This window comes from Adiantum capillus-veneris, chromosome 18 (genome assembly GCF_014529385.1).
Source record: "Adiantum capillus-veneris isolate H3 chromosome 18, ASM1452938v2, whole genome shotgun sequence".
Taxonomy (NCBI): domain Eukaryota; kingdom Viridiplantae; phylum Streptophyta; class Polypodiopsida; order Polypodiales; family Pteridaceae; genus Adiantum; species Adiantum capillus-veneris.
Window position 1 is genome coordinate 116,952,119 of NC_140948.1, and position 19,349 is coordinate 116,971,467.

The 19,349-nt window shown below is 46.6% G+C and overlaps 1 protein-coding gene and 1 pseudogene across 4 annotated transcripts in view; one reads left to right on the forward strand and one right to left on the reverse strand.

Annotated features, from left to right (window-relative positions):
- The window catches only part of LOC147436264 (ketose-bisphosphate aldolase class-II family protein), a 221,722-nt gene that overhangs the window by 113,782 nt on the left and 88,591 nt on the right, over positions 1-19,349 (reverse strand). For 3 of the 4 annotated variants that reach the window (XM_086489196.1, XM_086489193.1, XM_086489195.1), the window contains exons 16-28: positions 16,504-16,580; positions 15,388-15,442; positions 15,256-15,304; positions 7,223-7,360; positions 6,244-6,325; positions 6,076-6,154; positions 5,928-5,974; positions 5,502-5,782; positions 5,329-5,416; positions 5,120-5,245; positions 4,924-5,042; positions 4,766-4,838; positions 4,580-4,699 (exon numbers count right to left, since the gene is read on the reverse strand). In XM_086489196.1, the coding sequence (XP_086345322.1) occupies positions 4,580-4,699; positions 4,766-4,838; positions 4,924-5,042; positions 5,120-5,245; positions 5,329-5,416; positions 5,502-5,782; positions 5,928-5,974; positions 6,076-6,154; positions 6,244-6,325; positions 7,223-7,360; positions 15,256-15,304; positions 15,388-15,442; positions 16,504-16,580 (1,334 nt within the window). The remainder of the gene's footprint in view (positions 1-4,579; positions 4,700-4,765; positions 4,839-4,923; positions 5,043-5,119; positions 5,246-5,328; positions 5,417-5,501; positions 5,783-5,927; positions 5,975-6,075; positions 6,155-6,243; positions 6,326-7,222; positions 7,361-15,255; positions 15,305-15,387; positions 15,443-16,503; positions 16,581-19,349) is intronic. The other variant, XM_086489194.1, reaches the window with a different exon arrangement.
- Positions 2,947-4,077, forward strand: LOC147436267 (uncharacterized; annotated as a pseudogene).

Sequence of the window (19,349 nt, forward strand, 5' to 3'; positions counted from 1 at the left end):
TTCTGTTGTGGGCTTGGCGCCTTCGAACTAGGCTCCTTTTGTGACCTTAATCTGTTCCAAGTCAGCCACTGCTTCTAAGAAGGCTCCATCAATGTCGGATAACAAGGAAGTTGGTTTGCTCTGAGCAATTGGGAAGGACTTGTCCTTTGGGTCAGGTAGACCAGAGTGAGGAAGTGGAGACTGGCGAGGTGGACCTGTGGGTAGACTGAGACCAAGAGCTGCTCTTTGTGCCCGAGTAAGGACACCAGCAGGCTCCTCCACTTGCAGAGGCTTAACCACATGAGTAGCAGGAGAAGGTTGAGGCACGGTGTTCACAGTAATCAAATTTATCTTCGGAAAGGTGAATTCGGGCTGGTTCTGAGTCGAGCCTGAAGACGTGGATGCCCTTTGCTTGGGACAATCTTTACTGTAGTGATCCTTCGAATCAGGGCAATGACGACAAGGAGGGGACCCCTCGGGTAAAGGACACTTGCTCTGATAATGCCCATATTCTCCGCATTTGTAGCAGAGTATGGGCCGATTGGAAGGACGAAACGGGGGACGAGGTGGTTGCTGCATGGAATTTGAGGCTGAGGTGTAGAAACTTTGGGGAACTGAGGGAGTACTGGCATGATAAAAACTGTGGGGTGCAAAGTTGTTGTGCATACCTTGCTGCATAGGGGGTGTTGTCAGCAGAGGAGGCAATTGGTTTTGATGGCCGTAGGGTGAGACCATGTTGGATGCAGGTGCTAGCCCTTGTTGGAGAGAAGGACCAAGATTTTGTTGTATTTGACGCAATCCCTTGAGGTAGTAACAATCCTTATCCTCATGTCCAGCTTTTTCACAGAAGTGGCAGTAAAACCGAAGGGGGCATTCCTGTGGTGGGTGCCCTGGAGAGCGGCATGAGCTACACCAAACCATAGCCTTAGTCTCTTGCTGACACTTGAGCTCTTCTAATTCGCACTTAATCTGTTCCAATGCCTCATTATGTGTAGGCTTCTCTTGTCTAAGAGAGAAGGACCTCTCCTCTTGAAGAGCTCGTTGTAGCTTTAGGGCTTCCAGTTCCCTACGTAAAGAAGTTAAAGGATGAGTAGGACTACCTTCCGAGAACACAGTGGGAGTATCTATTTGAGGAGAGTTGTTGAAGAGCTTCCTAGCTCCCTCTATTCTAGTAGCAGCTGCGATGAACTCGTCGAGAGTGGCGTCGGGTCGGAGACTCTCTCGGAGTTTTTGCTGAGAAGTTTTGGGAAGCGCCTTCTCCACCCACTTTTTAACCATGAATTCACCGGGTTGTTGGGGAAGCTTGGCCACCAGCGACTTAGTTTTCGTCATAAGCTCCGCAAAAGTCTCCTCAGGTTTGAGCACCATGTTAGCCAACTCATCCAACACCTTCTCCTGGTAGTCACCTGGCCTGAAAGCTGCACAGAACTGCTGTCTTAAGGCTGCCCAAGTTGCAAAATGGTTCTCTGCAAATTGGCTGTACCATTTATCTGTTAGGCCATCCAAGGTGGATGGAAATAGTACCAAGTAAGCATCTTCTCTGTTCAGCCCACGTCCCCTACAGAGAGATACAAATCTCCTTGCATGGTCGTCAGCATCTTCTGAAGACCCCCCTTTGAATGTAGGGAACTTGATGTTCACCTTGGCCAAAACACTAGCTAGTGGCTCCATGATTCCTTGCTGAGTCTGTTGCACACTAGCTTGTTGTAGAAGAATAGGAGAGAGCTTTTCTGGAGAAGGTGATCGCGAAGATGGGGAACCTGATGAAGGAATGGGTGATGTGATATGTGGGGGTATAGGTGATGAGGTTGAAGGATTTCTACAAGGTGTCAAAGGTCGTCTTCTGTGATAGTACTTCAGAGGGCTCAGTAGCGGGCTTTGACGCTCAACTGACCTCCTTGTATGTGTCATGCAGTGACCTCCAATCCTACCAAGCTTTGGGCAAGAGAACCTTGAACTGGCTGAAGACTGGTCTAGACTCTACTAGACCAGACGAGTGACTAGACTAGCTGGACCAGGGAAGAGGGACGAGGAGGACTAGACCAGGGTCGAGGGGTCTAGACCAGAGATGAGGCAAGTTGGACCAAGGCGAGAGGGGACCAGGCCAGTAAGGTGAGAGACTAGACCAACTAGATTAAGCTATCAAGGGTGAAACTGGACCAAACCAACAGGCTGCACAGGCGAAGCGACCAACAGGCTGCACAGGCAAAGCGAAGAAACCAGCTACTCAACAGAGTGAGACTTCAGTTAAGGTCCCCAGCATGATCGCCAAAATGAGAGCACCTGTAGCGCGGATAATGCGTCGTGCTCTCTACAGTGTGGGTGCCCCTCAGTGCAATGAGCGTGACAATCTCACTCAAACAAATGAAAACTCTCTCAAACAGAATGAAACACAGAAACAATGGATAACAACAGAGATACAACAGTGAACCAGAACATGTGGACTCGACTAGCTCAAAGAACCATGTACAGACTCTGGCGTGGCAGCACACTCAGCTCCAGCCCAGAACTCACAGGTACAAGAGGGGTGTCGAGGCTCAGATGTGCAGGGATGGTGAAGTAGTGCTCTGTGTAAGACTCGCTACCTCGATGACGCCGGACCCAAGGCGAAGAAGATAATCCGATGACCAACCGCTACCACTCCTATGTACCACCATAAAGAGCCACCAACAGCTCATAAATGTCAGCCATGTGGTGACCTGGCCACGAGGTCCACTAGACCACCGTCGATACCCTGCCACGTGTCACTCCTAGGCCAGAGGGTCCAGAGGGTCCGTCCAGTGTGGACCAGCCTGGACCAACTGTACTAACTGTGTTCTGTGAAAGTGACACTGTAGCCCGGCTACAAGAGCAGCAGTGACTAGATTGACCAGAGCTTATGCGGCTTTGGGAGGATTGGAGAGGATGTGTTCGCAGGTTCAGTTCCAGGAATCTAGGACAAGGTTATGGCTTTTGGATACTTTGGTTGCCTTTACTATGCTATATGGGGTGCAGGTTTGGGGACCTTCTGTAGGGCAGGATGGCTGGAGACGTATGGAGAGGCTCTTGGTATCTATGATCTCTCAGCTGATTAGAGCCAAGGCCTCCGTACCGCATGATATCATTCGAGCGCAGTTAGCCGACCCCCCTATGGAGATTGAGGCACTTACGTGACCAGTCTCCTTTGTACACAGCGTATGGGATACTACTAGAGATAGATATGCCAGGTTGGCCTTAGAGTCCTCCAAACAGTTAGCTCTACAAGGGGATACATCATGCTGGTACGCACAGATGACATCATGGTTTCAGACACATGGCTTCACCATGGGCAGGCTACCTCCTTTTCAGTACTCTGTACAGGCACCCTTGATGTCTCTGACACGGGTGGAGATTAATAGACTCATTCATTTGGATCTGATCCAGCTGGACATGAGGAGGATATGGATAGATCCAGTACCGGAGTTGGAAACAAAGATGGCTTTCTATAGAGAGCATCTTCTCCACCTCCTAGGGGATGGGTTTGTGATTCGACCTAGCTATACGGACACACATCTTTCTCATGGTCTGCGTTGTGCCATTGGCCAGATACGCACATCCTCACATCAGCTCGAGATTGAGACTGGAAAATTCAGAGGGATAACAGCAGATAGCAGGATATGCCGCTTATGTCATCTAGAGCCAAAGACAAAGTTACATTACATATGCCATTGCACACTGTACTATGAGATACAAGGCCGTTTTCATTGTCTATTCAGAGAGGGTTTTGGGCCTCTATCTAGGGTGATGAGTTATGAGGATCAAAGATGTCTTGGACTGTATCTACTTGAGTTACACAAGCATAGAGACACTTTACTGAGGAGAGCTGGAGAGAGACAGTCCCAGAGACACATTACAGATTTCTTTACACTAAATATTGAACACCCAGAGGAGCAGCGTGAGGAAGAGCCACCATTGCAGAGCTCTACCCGCACTCATACTACCACCACTGGCATTCTCATAGACCGAGAATTGGAGGTAGGGAGATCTAGAAGACCACGATTGAGGAGAGGAGCTACACAGTATCGACGTAGACTACAGCAAAGGATTCGAGCCATACTTTCTCGACCTCTAGAGTGTTGATGAGGATGGATCTCTACCATATCTCCCCCCCTCCCCACATTGTACTGGGCACCTTTTGTATTAGCTGGCACATCCATACAGTCCCAATTTGTAGTAGTTGTATTTTTTGTCTTAGTTCTTTTTTATTCCGGACATGGTATCAGATTCACTATGTTGTAACAGCTTGGTCTCATAGGTCATTTTCATTTTGGCCTTTTGAAGGCATTAATATATCATTTCATTTCATTTCTAGTGGTTGAGGGAACAAGATTACAGATATATCTTCAATCTCTAAGAAAACAGCCTCTTGTGAAGCACAAAAGAGGCTCCTTCCCAGTGTTAACAGCTGCATTCTTCACTCTAATAACAGCTACCAGGTTTTCTATCACGAAAGTGCATGATACAATAAAACCCAAATTTATTTAAAACATTCATTACTTTGCTTCCAATGCAAATGTGTAATTTCGAAACTGTTTAGAACAAAACAGAGATCTGATTCCCTACATGAGCAATTATAAGTTACCTTTGGTAGTTTGCAAAGATCCTCAAACACTGCTTGAGGGCCGCCTTTTCGCAATGTGTCGATCGATATCGCTGTAACGCTTGCAGCTTTGATACGGCCTCTTGTTTTCTCCTCCACCCACTGCAAGACGAACATCACCAAAGCAGATCCAAACACACATCAAAGACAGAACTTGACAAGCAATACCTTTTTCATATTTGAAGCTTTGTATCCGAAAACAGCATCTTTGGCAAACTCTGTTTCTCCTGCTGGGACTAATCTGAATAGAGTTACAAATTAGTTTCTGGAAGGAACGTATCATGAAACTACATGAAGGTCTGAATCAAAATGGTGCAGATCTTTACTTGTCATCATCAGCAACATAGTGAACATCATGAATCGTATAGCGTCCACCTTGTGGGAAAAAAGGGCAAATAATCCATGCATCTGTTTCACCTATAATTGATGCTACGGCATCGAGTTCCTGATTGTTGGAATTTTTTTAGGCAATACAACTTTTTGCAGAGCCTTTCAAGGACTTAATGGTAGAAGATATCATACCAAACTGACCTCAGGAAAATGCCCTCGAAGGGTCGAATCACCTCTCAAAACAATGGTAAAGGGTCTGTCAGTCAGAGTAGCAGCTGCTTTAACATTTGTGGCAATATTTTGAACCAAAATTGAAGCCTGGAAAGGTGAAAAGACTTTCAGAACCTCACGGGTGCAGGCTCTTAAATGGAAATAATTTAAAACAATGGCTTTTACATTACTTTCTCACTGCTTAGAGCTCTTGAATTGGTCAAGATAAAAAAACAGCTGGATTGCTTGAGGAATTCCTCCTTTATAGAGTCTACCGACCTTACAAAGACATCACTCAGAAAAATGAAAAAAGAATCTGGGAACTTTAGTGACACCTCTAAAACACAAAATGCTTTGGGCTTACCACTCAGTTAGCACTGTTATGCCATGTACTGTCTGTGTGCCTGTTGGATCATCATCAAGGACTACAAGGACTTTTGCCTGCTTGCTTTCCTCCAGCCTGCTTATTTCGTTCACTGGATCTTTGGGCCATTCCGCACAAAGACTTTCCAGCACTTGACTTTTAGAAACGACCTGAACCTTAGAGCTTTCTTGAGGTATTGAAGGTCCTTGGGGGGTCTCTAGATCACCAGACACAGGCTCCTCCTTGCAAGCAACTGATATGCCCGCAAGTTTCTCGTAAATCTTTCAATTCAAACATGCATATCAACTGAGACAGCAACTTTGCCAAACTCTAAGAAATGCAGCATGTTGCCAAAGTTGCCCGACTGAGCTTGACTATCAAGCCTCATTTAAAGATTTGTATTAAAAGTGACTTAAGTGAAACTACCTTCACAACTGCAGAGTCATCCTGGAACGCAAATCCCCCAGCTGCAGCTGTAATGGAAGGAACAAAGAAGGCAGCTTCTATCAAAATACCCCTTACCCTTGAGATGTTCAATAAATGTTATGCAACACCCAGCACCTCCCCAATTTACCTAGAAGAAACTGTTGATGAGCTGTAGCAGCAAGATGAAGATGTACCCCACAACTTTTTCCTTGACTTAGCACAATGCCCTTAAAGAACAAAGAACTAAAGAATATAAAAGCTCAGCATAAATGAATTAAGATACTGCATTAGATAATACATTTTGAAACATACGCACAAGATCCTTAACAAAGATGTTGACGGCTGAATAAGGTGTGTAATCTGCATCTAGCATATGTGGTACACGGTTGACAAACATCCTGGAATAATCAAATGCCATAATGCATGTATTGAAATCAATCCTGCTGTTTCTGTCGTGATAGATCTATGACATATATGATTCTGACTTATGGAACACCCAGTATCCACGCATCCCAAGACAGTAAGTACCTACCTCACAAGTACGAGAATAACTGAGAAGATGCCAGCATAAGGATGAGATATTATTCTGGACTTACAGATGCCGGGAGAAGGCTACTGCAGGCTGTCAAAGTTTCTTTCTGGCAGCGGCTTTGAGGGAGGCTAACTTGCCGCCACCTATGTACTTCATTCTAAGAACTCCAATATCCCTAGGCTGGACATAGATATCGACAGATCATATTTATCATATACCTTTTGCATACAGATATAGGCTGCTTTGTGAGTGAAGACATTACCAGCCCTACTATGGACAGTAGCAGCTAGACCTTTTTTTTCCCCAAAGATAAGATGATGGGTATACAGGATTAGGCAGTGATGACATTACTAGCCATCCTGTGGACAACACATAGTAACAGCTAAACTATTTTTTGCTATCCAGAAATGGCATGCACGGGTACAGGCTCAGGTAGCAAGGACATTACTAGCCATCCTGTGGAGACCACAGAGTTACAGCTACACCGTTTTGTTTCTTTCCATGATACATGAAAACATGGATAATTGTTCCAATTCGACTCAAAGGCCAATTTGGTCTTTCATGGACACAATCATGAGATTTTCTAGCTTCCCACAAAATTGCGTTCTAACAAGGGAATTGGCATCATTACAGATCTTATATGATGGTGGCAGATTTACATCAAGCACCTATTTGAATCAATTCTCATGCTTAAAGGAACTCTAATATGAATGTGCTACACCATGGACAAACGCAAGCAACAATGAAACATTACATATCATACCATGAGCTGCCATTGCTATGAGCAATAGTTTGGTACAAGTCTCGCGGATTGAGACCCAACCGAGAACCTAATGCCATAGCTTCACATGCAGCTGCTATATGAACTCCAGCCAGCAACTGATTAACCACCTTGACAGCGCTATATAAACATTGAAAATCAGTCAAAGTGTTGAGTGAGCTGATGAACTTATGAACTTATACTATATATAGATCATAAAAAGTTGTTATACCTTTCCTCAGATTTTTATTAAAATTCTCTTGCATAACATGATACATAACTTACCACATTTGACAAATTCCAAAAGCACAATGAATCGGTTGATGCAATTATGTGCACAATACAGCGTCAAGAAGAAAACATGACATGACAATCCTGGCTTTCTATTTCAACAAAAAGGCAGAAAAAAGTTAAGTTTGGTCTGTTTCATGCTTTTAAAATTCAAGTGCAAGTTTCTTATTTAGAATTTCAACCAAATGGTTTAAATAATTACATCCAGCTATGCCTCTTATGCTCTGTGGCAGCAAGTTTTATAGACAAAATCTTGCTATTGTTTATTCAGTAAACCTTCTGAGAATTTCATTGCCACTTACTGTTCACAAGTGTTTTGTTCTTATGAGCATTCGATTTAACAGCTCTTGCACTACTCATTTTTTTGGTCATCTTAGTGATGTTCACTTTCTGTAGAAATGCAGCTTGTCAGAATGGGGGTTACTTTCTGTTTTTTATGGAGAGAGGCAGACATGGCTTCTTATTTACAAAAGAAGAAAATGCTGAGAGAGAGGATATTTCTGGCATAATAATCATTTCAACATAGTCAACAGCACGCTAAAGCGAAAGTGCCAAAAGGAGAAAAAGAAGAGGCAGTGCGAAACTGCTCTGAAATGGTCCGCTGTCAACCGCCCTAGAGGAAATTATTTATTTATTTTCGCGAGAAAAAGATCCTTCTACTAGTTATTGAAACTACTTATAGGGCTACAACCACCTCTACTAGAGGGGGCTACAACAATCATAAGGGGAGACTCTCCTAATGAAAAACCAGCATATGTACAATGAGGGCTAAATCAGGAAATGGGAGAAGGGAAAAGCCACAGGTGGAGGGTAGTGCCATCTGAGCACACCCCAGACCATGGTGAAGAAAGGCCCAGGGCGCCAAAGTCGAAGGAACGCCTCTCTACGCTCCCGCATGCGGTCGGAGCTGCCCTAAAGTCTCTCGAACTGTCCCCTAAGAGTATGGATCAGCTCCAGCCAAAAATCTCCAACAGTCTCTGCTGGTGGCCAAGGCGAGCCTCAAAGATGCCGAAGTAGCGGGCCCGATGAACGAGAGTGTCAAGCCATAGACGAGTTCCCAACACACCTCTCTCTCACTGCACCACTCCTGTGGAGTAAGCTCAGTAGCTGGCTGGACTGTAGGTCGACCCCCCTGTATCACCATCATCCTGGTGGTGGAGGATAGCTCAAACTGTAATGCAAGGCCCGTGAGAGTGGACCAAGCAGCTGCCCCCCAAGTGTACTGCCGTGCTATGGAAAGAGCTGGCATCAGCCGAAGGACCCGAAGCCAAACCTGTTGTGCCGTAGGGCAGTCCCACAGACAGTGACACTGATTCTCCAAAGGATGGTCACAATTTGCACATGCTGCCGAGGCCCGAAAGGCCACTTTGTACTAGCCAGCTCCCCACTGTTGTAGCTCGATGTGCAACCAGGCACTGGAACAACGTGAATCACTGCGGCTGTCTGGCGTCCCACAACCTCGCCCAAAAAGCTGATAGGAACTCAGCTGTGAGACCCTCCTCCTGCCAATGAGGTGCTGCAGCAGGACGAGCCTCTCTCTGTGCTGCCAGTATGTGACGTCCCAATCGAACAGTGTATTGAAAGAAGGGGACCCCTCGATAATCAGCTGAGGAGAAAGGGTGAGTACAAAACCACTCTCTAGGATCCCACTGCACACGTGCCAGTGGGCAGCTCTCCCAAGACCAAAGCCTCCAATGGCCTGTCTCAAGAGCTGTTGGGTCAAGATCAATGACACAAGTCCTCCAGCAGGTGCCCACTACTCAGATCCTCTGAAAACAACACTCTACAACCTGTGGAGCCTCTACTGAGACTCTCTGTAGTAGACCCTCGCCCTGTATCTCAAAGAACATGGAGGACACAGTCTCTGAGCAAGCTCGAACTGCGATGAGGACCTCCAGTCGCGTGAAGGCCCCCATCCATCTGGGAGCTGTTGCCTCTAGAGGTGAGAGCCACTTAGTGGGTACTGCCTCTGTGATGTCCTGACACATGCTCTGCACTCCCCTCATGCCCTGCGGCTGAATGCTCTGTAACTCCTCTGGCAAATCTGAGAACTGAAGCCAATCACCTAGAGTGCGTGTCACCTAGAGTGCGTGGCACCTAGAGTGTGTTGGACCCTCTGCCATGGAACCCCAAGAAACATGAGGCCTACTAACAACCAAGTGGCCTCTTGAGTGCTGACCATGGGGTTCCAAACAAGGGGCTGTCTCAAGCGCTCCTCCGTGCAAGTGGGCTGGTGCTGCTCCAGGCCTCTCCGCAGCTGCTCCCAAGAACGAAGAAGGCTCACAGCAAAACGATCCTCCAGTCTCCTGCTCAGACCAACTGTGCGCATCTCTGTAAAGATCCATCTGATGGAAGGTCTCCAAGAGCCTCTTGCCTAAGGCACTCGAGCTCGAAGCCGCTGAAGCAAAAAATCCTTCCAGGGCTCCTCCCCTAGAAGCAGTCCTCTAACAACAAACTTCCCAAGAAGGACTCTACTCTGCTGTGTTGGGTCAATGATCCCCACCCCCACCCCCCCCCCGAGAACAAGGTAGACTGATGACCTTCCATGCTACTTTGGCCCGGGCTATCTGAGTATCATGCCTTGACCAAAGAAAATTCCTGATCAACGCCTCTCTACCTGGCTGATGCAGGAGCTTGAAAAGATCCAACAAGATGTAATGTACCAAATAGTAGCCAACATCATCTGGTTGGCCACTACAACTCAGCCTGCCAAAAAGATCGTGCCGAACTCCAATGCTGCTGCTCAAGGGACAAGTCCAGGCTAACTTGACATCCCAAGTAGCAAACTGCAACCCCTGGGGGAATCCATCTAAAACCCTCACCTACAGCCAATCAGGCGTAGAAGCACTGCCAACCCAAAAAGCCACCATCTTCCTCCAATTGATCAGTGCGCCTGATGCACAACAAAACGTCTCTAGAGCCTGCTCACACCTGTGCAGGTTGGCCTCTTGGCCCTCCAAGTACAAAGCTGAGTCGTCTCCAAACTCAGCATCCAATAGCTCATTGTCCCGAATAGGGAGCGCTAAGCCATGTAAACCCACCTGCTGTGAAACCAAGAAACTACTCATCGCCTCAACAAAGAATAGAAAGAGGAAGGGGGCTAGAGGGAAGCCTTGTCTAACCGAGCGTGTGAGCATGAAACACTCTCCTCTACCTCCTGCCAAAAGCACCTGATTGTGTGCACGTCTGTAGAGAGCTGACACACCTCTGATCCAAGCATCTGAGAAGCCCAACCTGCGTAAAGTACCCTCTTAGAAGTCCCAGTCCACTCTGTCGTAGGCCTCCTCAAAATTGAGAAGAAGTATCACCAGATCCTCAACTCGGAGGCAAGCGAGGGCCAACGTCTCCCAAAAAGTGAAGATGTTGTCAAGGATACTACGCTCCTTGACAAAATCTGTATGGGTCCCATGTATAATGCTCTTTAGAAGTGGCAGAATCCTCAAGCTCAGAGCCTTTGCTATAATTTCGTAGGATGAGTTGAGGATGGTGATGGGTCCCACTGCTGAATCTCATCCAAGGAGCCTCCCTCCTTGGGAATGAGGTAGATCAAGCCCTCACTCATGTTGTCAGACATCTCTCCTGTGTGCAAGATGTACTGAAAAGCGCTGCAAAGGTATGTGCTTAGCAAGTCCCAATACTCCAAGAAAAAACTGGGAGTCAAACCATTCTCCCCGGGATAACTACCACGGGGAAGTGCTTTAAGGGCCACATGGAGCTCCTCTAGCTGGAGAGGCAGCTTAAGTCTCTAACGCATCTCCTCGGTCACAAGGCAAGGCATCTGTGCCCAAACCTGCTCCCAGCATGCATCGTGACACTCTGACTAAGACTCTGATGACAGCAAGTCACGATAGAAGTCCGTAGCAACTGCACGCATATCCTCTGGCTTTGAAGCAATTGACCCGTCAGGTCTCCTCAACTGGCTGACATTGGTGTGCGCATGACGAGGTCCCACTACCTCAAACAATGCCCCAGTCACTCTGTCACCCACCTGGGTCCACTGAGATGCCTGTCGATGAAAAGAAAACTCATGACACCTCTCCTCTATGCTGGCAAGCTCCTGGCGAGCCTGCTGCAACCGCTCCTCCAACCAAGGACTGTCTGAGTGACTAAGCTGAGCAAGTCTAGAGGCCACTCTGTCGGCAAGAGAGTCCTGCGTGTCTAGGCCCTCTGGCCAAAGAGCCACCACTCGCTCTCTGAGCTCTGAGTCCAACAAGATCCTCTCAGGGATTGGTAGCATCGTGCTCCCCCTCCTCTGTCTATCCATCACCGTGAGGATCACTGGTGCATGGTCTTAAAAAGATGTCCCAGCAAAGATACAAACTCACCCTCCCAAGTCACAAATGTGGTCACTAGCGTAGAAGCGATCTATCTGAGATTCACTCCTCCCACTTTGCAGTCCGAGCGAGAGAAGGCCAAGCTGTCTGGGGGCCTCACAAAGCCAAAGTGCTGCCAAACATCTGAAACCCTCAAAGTCATACATAGCCTCTCCCAAGCTGCCATCTCAGCTCCGTGCACAGTAGCATGGCTACCACCAAGTCTGTCTAAGGGGTCCTCCAACATATTGAAGTCACCTCCAATGCACCATTGCTCTGCATGCAGCAGAGACTCTACAATGTGAGACCAAAACTCTGCAAGTGCACTAGCCACATTGAGCGCATAAATGTTCAGGAAACCCAAGAGGCAACCTTGAACCTGAATAGTAATGCATTGAGCCCTGCCAGGCACAATAATACCTCTGCCCATAGTGTCCTGCTGCCAAGAGTCCGCAATAGTCATACATACCCCTCCCTGCATACCACCAGGTCCAAATGCAGCTGACCAAAATGTCTCAAAACGCCCACGCAAAAGCTTGCCACATCGTCTAATGCGGCTCTCACATGAATGATGCTCCTGCAGCATAATAATATCAATCTCTCCACCCACAAGTCATCGCTGAAGCTCCTCACGCAATCGACCCGGCTGGCGCTGAAATTAGGGCCCACCTAATCCCTGCACATTACATGAGAAAATCCTCATGAGCAGCTAACCGCTTGGAGAGTAATCCGCATCCGAGCGTCCACGAGATAGGCGTGACTGCAAAGACTGTCTAGCCCATGCCCAAGAAGAGTGTGCCCTACGTAGGGCAACCTCCTCTGTCCAAGAGTCCTCATGTATATATACATAGCATGATGGGCTCTGCGTGTCGGCAAAAAAGTGTATCACAATGTGTCTACATCCTGCCGAGTCTTGAGGTGTCACTAAAAACTTGGCCAACGGCCACAAGGTCTGTAATCCCCAGGTCTCCCGTGTGGTGAGCGAACTCGAGGGCCTGTGCCTGCAACCACTCCATCACTGAGACCAGGGTCCACTCAGTCTGATCCCTGCCACATAAGGAAAAAGAGAAGCCAACTGCTGAGTCCACAGCCTCTATCCCTCTGCAGCAAGGAACAGTGCATCAACTCTGAAACAAGCTGCCTCAAAGTCTGGTGCAGGGTCGCCGAGAAACTGCGTGAAGTCGTAGGCCAAGAAATCCCACGCAAAGAATGTCGAAGCACGTCAGTCCACGAGGAGCTGCTACATAGGGAGAAGTCTGCACCAAAAGGGGGGTAGGCAAGAAGGGCTGTCCCTCCCTTGCCAAGCGACTCCTGGCAAAAGCGCTACCAAGAGATCTCGTAGCAACCAAGGAAGGTCCTACCCCATGGGTCGGATGCGGGGCAGAGACGGGAGAAGATGTAGAGGCAAGGGGACTAGTGGGAGGAGTAGGGGGGCTGGGAGCGGCAAAAGGAGAGGAGCAAGGTGGGGAGGGGGAGGGGCGAAGGAAAACTCGGGGGGGGGGACTGTGGAAGGTGAGGCTGAAGTGGAGGGCGGAGCTGGCAACTCATCTTGCTAAAGAGGGTCGAAACGGTTCCCTGTGGCAACCCACTGCTACTCGCTTAGAGTCTCCGACGGGCCAAGCTGGCATGGTGGCCCCTGTCGACGTCGACCACGAACCTGCTGCCAGCCCTCCTCTGCCTGAACTCTAGGCTCGGAGGGTGAGTCTGCCTAAGTATCTTGTGACTCTGTCTGCTGTTGTTGGCCAACCCTAGGAGGCTGGCCCTGAGCCTGAGGTGAAGCTCAAGGCCTCCTCCGTGGACAGGCCTTCGCAAGATGGCCATCTGACGACAAATGAAACACTGATTCGGGAGGCCCGAATACTCGCGCTCTGGCAGAGGCAACCACCACTCAACCTATGTAGTAGAATGACCTTCGGGAGGGTGTGGGTGTCCCACACCAGAACACGTACTGCGGGAATGCCAGCTGCCTTGGCAGCTACGGAGGCTACTGTACGAGGTGTCTTCGGAACAGTCCCAATCTCTAAGCCTATCCTGGATAGTAACAAAAGGTACTCCCTCCTCAGGCCGGGGAAGCAAACTGAGATGAGAAGGTCTACCTCCTCGACAAGCACGTCGGTAGCTGAGTCGAAACCATGGCGCCACTGTCGAAAATGAGCTCGAACTGCTCGGATGGCCAAGGGGCTCATCCCAATGACCTTGGACGCCATCTCGGGAGTCTCATACTCTATCTGGTAATAGCCACGTTCGAGAAGCTAAACGTCAAGTATCTTGCCCACCTTTGCTAAAAGGCGGGCCTGGAGAAGATCATGCACCTCTTCTTTGCTAGGGCGGATGCCGATGATCTTGCAGATGACGGAGGTCGCTTGGAGGCGCTCCACCGTGCTGCGAGGCTCACTTGCTCTGTCGGCGAAAGAGCAAGTCGGATGGTGGGCTCTCCAAGGTTGGGCGAGGGGTCTTCTTGAGAGTCCCTGTAGGGTGGAGCATGAACTTCCATCTGTGTTTGCTGCTGTGATGGAACGCGAGACGGAAGAAGACGAACCTCTAAGGAAATCCCAACAAGCAATGTCAGGAGGTCAATCCCTTCGCAGCAAGTCGAGAGGCGCCTTCAGGGGGATGGTAGCCAGCGAACGGAAGCGGGGGTGGAGGAGCACAGGAGTGCGAGGGGAAAGGCTGACGGGGCAGCGCGCTGGCTGGCTGTACCACACTCAGGCAAGGCAGCAGCACGCAGGTGGGCTGGACAGCGGGGGGTAGACAGCGCGAGGGAGGAGGGGGGAGGTGCGAGCGATGGCGAGAGGTGGGGGTTGCAGGTACGTGCACGCGGCCCGGGGGGGGGGGGGGGTTGGGGTTTGGGGGGGGGGCGGGCGATAAGTTCAACTTGACCGGGTTGATGTATTATACTCTATGTTTATCCCTAGCAAAACTTGCCAAAATGGCACATACTCCCATCTAGGCTTCTCATTTCTATCTTCTCAAAATCGGAAGTATGCATCATCCTATTGTCAGCATTTTCCACTTTTGTCCAAATCACAGTGGAACTATACTTGGTTCTCTCTAATCAAGAACAGAAAGCAGATCACATTGCATACTTTCTTAAGATGCCTCACTGTATAAAAGGTACTCGTGGCTCCAACCTTTTAGCTCTCAAGAATGTTTGAGGTTTCTGTACAGCCTATTTTCACCTATAAATCATTTCCAAGCCTTCGGCGCCACACTAACTAGCCCTTGCATGCAAAGCCATGTTAATGACATCAAACCCATAGCGAGAATTGCAAAGGTGATTTTTAAGAGCACATACATAAACCTCTTAGTAAATTTTTTATCTTCGTTTTAATCTTCAAAGAGAAACAGGTCCTATTAAATTCCAAAGAAGCTTCTGTTTATTGCAAGTGTCTTTCTGAGACGTAAAAGTTAATGAGCTGAGACATTGCATACCTTCCTTTGCCAGCTCCACCATCAATGACATACAATGTCTCACTTAATGCTTCAAAAGACAAACCATCAAAATTAAATAAACCTGAAATAAGTAATGTTTGCATAAATAATGATTAGACTTCAAAATGAAACCTTGTAAAACTTGACCAGCTCTTCTAAAGGCCTCTGTTGAACCTGCTGCCATTATCTGCATACACAACTAAACATCATGATAGCCTACTCTCTCAAAACACCTATTTATGCAAAGAAATCAACCCATTAGTATCTCCTATGGGCCAAATGACCTATGAGGACAGAACGTTACCACAATTTCATGAGTGATACAACTATCTGGAAAAATGTACCAAAAATAAGGAAGAAACAAACAAAATCTCTTGAAGCTAGTGCTAGTACATTGACAGAAAGAAAATCTACTGAATGCATGCACCTATCCTTAAGTGTATCTAATTAAAGTTTTTGTACAAGTTTCATGTATCTGAAGAATGGTTTAAAACTTCACGCTGAGTTGGTTTGGTTTGAGATGCTCTGGGAGTGCGTCAGACACCATCATTCAAAGACACCTAAATTTTGCCTGTGGGCATGAAGTACTCGCCGAATAGCACGGGTTCCAAAATGTGACCAACAGAAAGAGAGGAAAGTAACTGATAATCCAAAGTGTAGCCAGCATCAAAGGCGAGTAGGCTGCATACTAAGCAAGAAACACGTTTCTGGGCTCAGAAACCTCAGAAACAGGAAGCCCATAAAACATTTCAAAAGGTTTTAGAAACGAGTTTTTTTTTCATCTCTGGCCATAGAAAAACACTACTCCTTTTGAAATAAAGGTTTTATCAGGTTTCTGGCCAAAGGAAAGGTGACGTTCGTCTCAACGACATATGCTATCTCTTTAGTTTTCTTTGAGAAAATGGCTCTTTCCTGCTCCTCTATTTCCTGTCTCTGCTCATGCAAAACCCTACCTGTGCATGAAGCTGCCACATGACCTAGTCAAAACAGTTACCGAACATCTAGGAAATATCACCTACATATCTAGGGATGAGAACTAGCATGTCTATTCTCATATTAGATAAAAGGCAGAAACAGAAGGACATAAATCAAAATACACAACAAATCCAGAGTATTGACTAAACCCTAGGTGAATCTCATCCAGATGCTTGTGATTACTAAGTGGTGTGTCTATTCTCAGATAAAACTGATCAAAAGAAGACAGGGAAGCATTGGAAAAAAGCTTGATCCAGAAGAAATTCAACCTACCGTGAGGGTCCCATCAGCAGCCCTTTTCACACCTCCAGAAACTGGTGCATCTACAAGTTGGATATCTCTTCCCTCCGCTGCAATAACCCCAGCCAAAACTGGTTTACGTTTTATAGCACTTAATGGTCTCTTGCATTAATCTAATCATCTAGTTAGACTAGTGGGTTCAAAATGGCTGAATAATGTGCAACCTCAATGATTTGTACAACCATCAAAATCAGTTTCAGGGATCAGATGACTGAAGAACAATAGGCACAATTGTAAGATCGACAAGATGGCTCCCTAACTTAGCCAGATTCTTTAAAGTTCTATGGAGATTAAGTTGTTAGCGACTATAATACATTCTGTGTAAATTCTTTAAAGCTCAAAAGATGACACATTGACACAATTGTAAGATCGACAAGATGGCTCCCTAACTTACCCAAATTCTTTAAAGTCCTATGGGGAATAACTTAGTAGCGACTATAATACATTTTGTGTAAGTTGTTTAAAGCTCGAAACAAGTTCCTTGGAGTTCTACGGCGATTAACTTAGTGGCGACTATAATACATATTGTGTAAATTTGTTAAAGCTTGAAACAAGACACAATGACACCTTAACAAGAAAGATTTACAACTACAATGTAATGGACCAAACATACGATATGCTTTTGTTCTACGCGCAAAAGTTGCAAACAAGAACGGACTCTCAACCATTGGATGTAGAAAAAATGTTCAAGTCAATAGCCATAGCCCCTTTCCATCCATTTCAGGAGTGGAATCCTTCTTCTCTTCAATGTGGGTCACATGTTGTTGGGCAAAAGAAAAAGTGGGACACCCCTATAGCTTTATAGCCCAAGAGCGTTCAAACTTCAACGTCAACACCAAAAAGTACACCAAAACAACTCTTAGTAAACCCCAACCAAAAGACCTATGCTTCCACGCCAACCAATGCATATGAAGACAAGGGCCTTACCTTTCACAATTGAACATCACAAACCCACAATTTCAACATCAATTCTACAATTCATAGATACATGCCCTCCTAATCTGTCTGCACACAATTCGCCACTAGGTTGCCATAGCCATAACCCTACAAAGAACTACTCGTAACCTGAAGAGCATAACTCCAATTGGGGCACTTTAAAGCTTGGAAAAAAACTTGAAAAATGACTGGCAAGAAAGCTGAAGATGACCAAAATTGAATCTACACGCCGCTATGTGCAAAATTGACACGAGCAGAGAGCTATCCCAATACGACTACACATAGAGCAAGCAAGGCGAGGGCAAAAAAATTGCATCCAAAAGCATCAAGGAGGCACAAGTTACAACGACCCAAAACCTGCAAATTTCTGAACTTTGGCTAAAGTTTTAGTTATATCCAAGTCTCACTTTAAGAAACTCACTTACAGTAACCCGACAGCTGACGCTACACTAGCGACTTGCCCTACATGTACATGTGCTTTCTCTAGAAAACCCACAAGAAGAAAGCCACACACTTTTGACATTGGACGTTATATCCATATGTACAAATTTACAAAAAATAGGGTGTCGAAAATGCGCCCAACAACATATGTTGAGGCATCGGATATACCGCATCTCTCATCTCTTCCTCTATGGTGGTATGCACAAGTAGGAGCTCCTCTTTTTTCTACTTTGCCTCTTTCTTGATGCTTTACTTAACCACCTCTACCCAACCTTGTTTGGTGGCTTCTAGCTCCCCATCAATGCTCTCGGTGAGAGATTTGATTAGTTGCTCCCTGAAATCCTCTTGAGTTTCGGTGGTGATCTCGTCTTCTGTATGCGTGATTTCATCACAAAGAGAGGCTCTTTCTCCGTTGAATAGATCAATCTGCTATTGCATTGTGCTCTTCAAGACCGTCATGGCCTTTTGCATGACCTCCTCCTCTTATCTCCATGTAGTGTATTCCTTTTCCCATCCTTCATTCTCTTGGAGCCATTGTTCCATCTCCTGCTCGATCTTGGTAAGTCTCGTGAGAATGCTGTTAACATTACCAACCATGAGATTCTTCTTGTGGTTGGAGCCATTGTTCCATCACCTGCTCGATCTTGGAAAGTCTCGTGAGAATATTTTTAACATTACCAACCATGAGATTCTTGTTGTGGTTGTTGGTGTCGGTGACCTTATCCTCCAATTTGGTTGTTGGAGTAGGCTATTGAAGCCATATATTGTCCAAAGAGAGTCAGAAAAGGGAGAAGATAGGGTGTTGGTGGGGCCCCGAAGCTTGAAAACTGAAGCCAATCGTCGAGAGTGCCGGTTGGACCCTCTGCAATGGGACCCCAAGAAACGTGAAGCCTGCTACCAACCAACTGGTAAAAATCCACCTGGTGGATGGACTCCAAGGGGGCAAGTAAATCATCTCAAAATAGAGCCACAGCCCTCAGTACATCAGGGAGTCATCACCCCATATGAAAGATCCCAAGTTAGCCAGAAGTACAAGCCCTACTTCAGGCTATGTCAATATAATTTAGCATATTAATAGCAACGAAACTTAATTCAAGAAGCACCCTAAAAGAACTAGCTCATCATGAATGCTTACTACCTCTATACCAGGTTATAGTGTCAGTTGTAGTATAATGCTTCCAAGGACTAGGATAGTAAAGAGCATACACCAGTGTCAGTACCATACACCTACAGCTTTAGGTTACCATTTCCAAAGTTGAGAGTCAAAATTATATCATTCAGAGGGAATGACATTTGACAGACCTTCTTATAGGTCCATTATCATATCAAGCGCAGTGTAGACTATTTTTTGATAGTCTATATCAGACCTTATTCATGCTGGCTAAACCAGAGTTCCCTTTCATCAGGACCTGAATTGAAGTAAATAGAAACCAAGTGAAGTA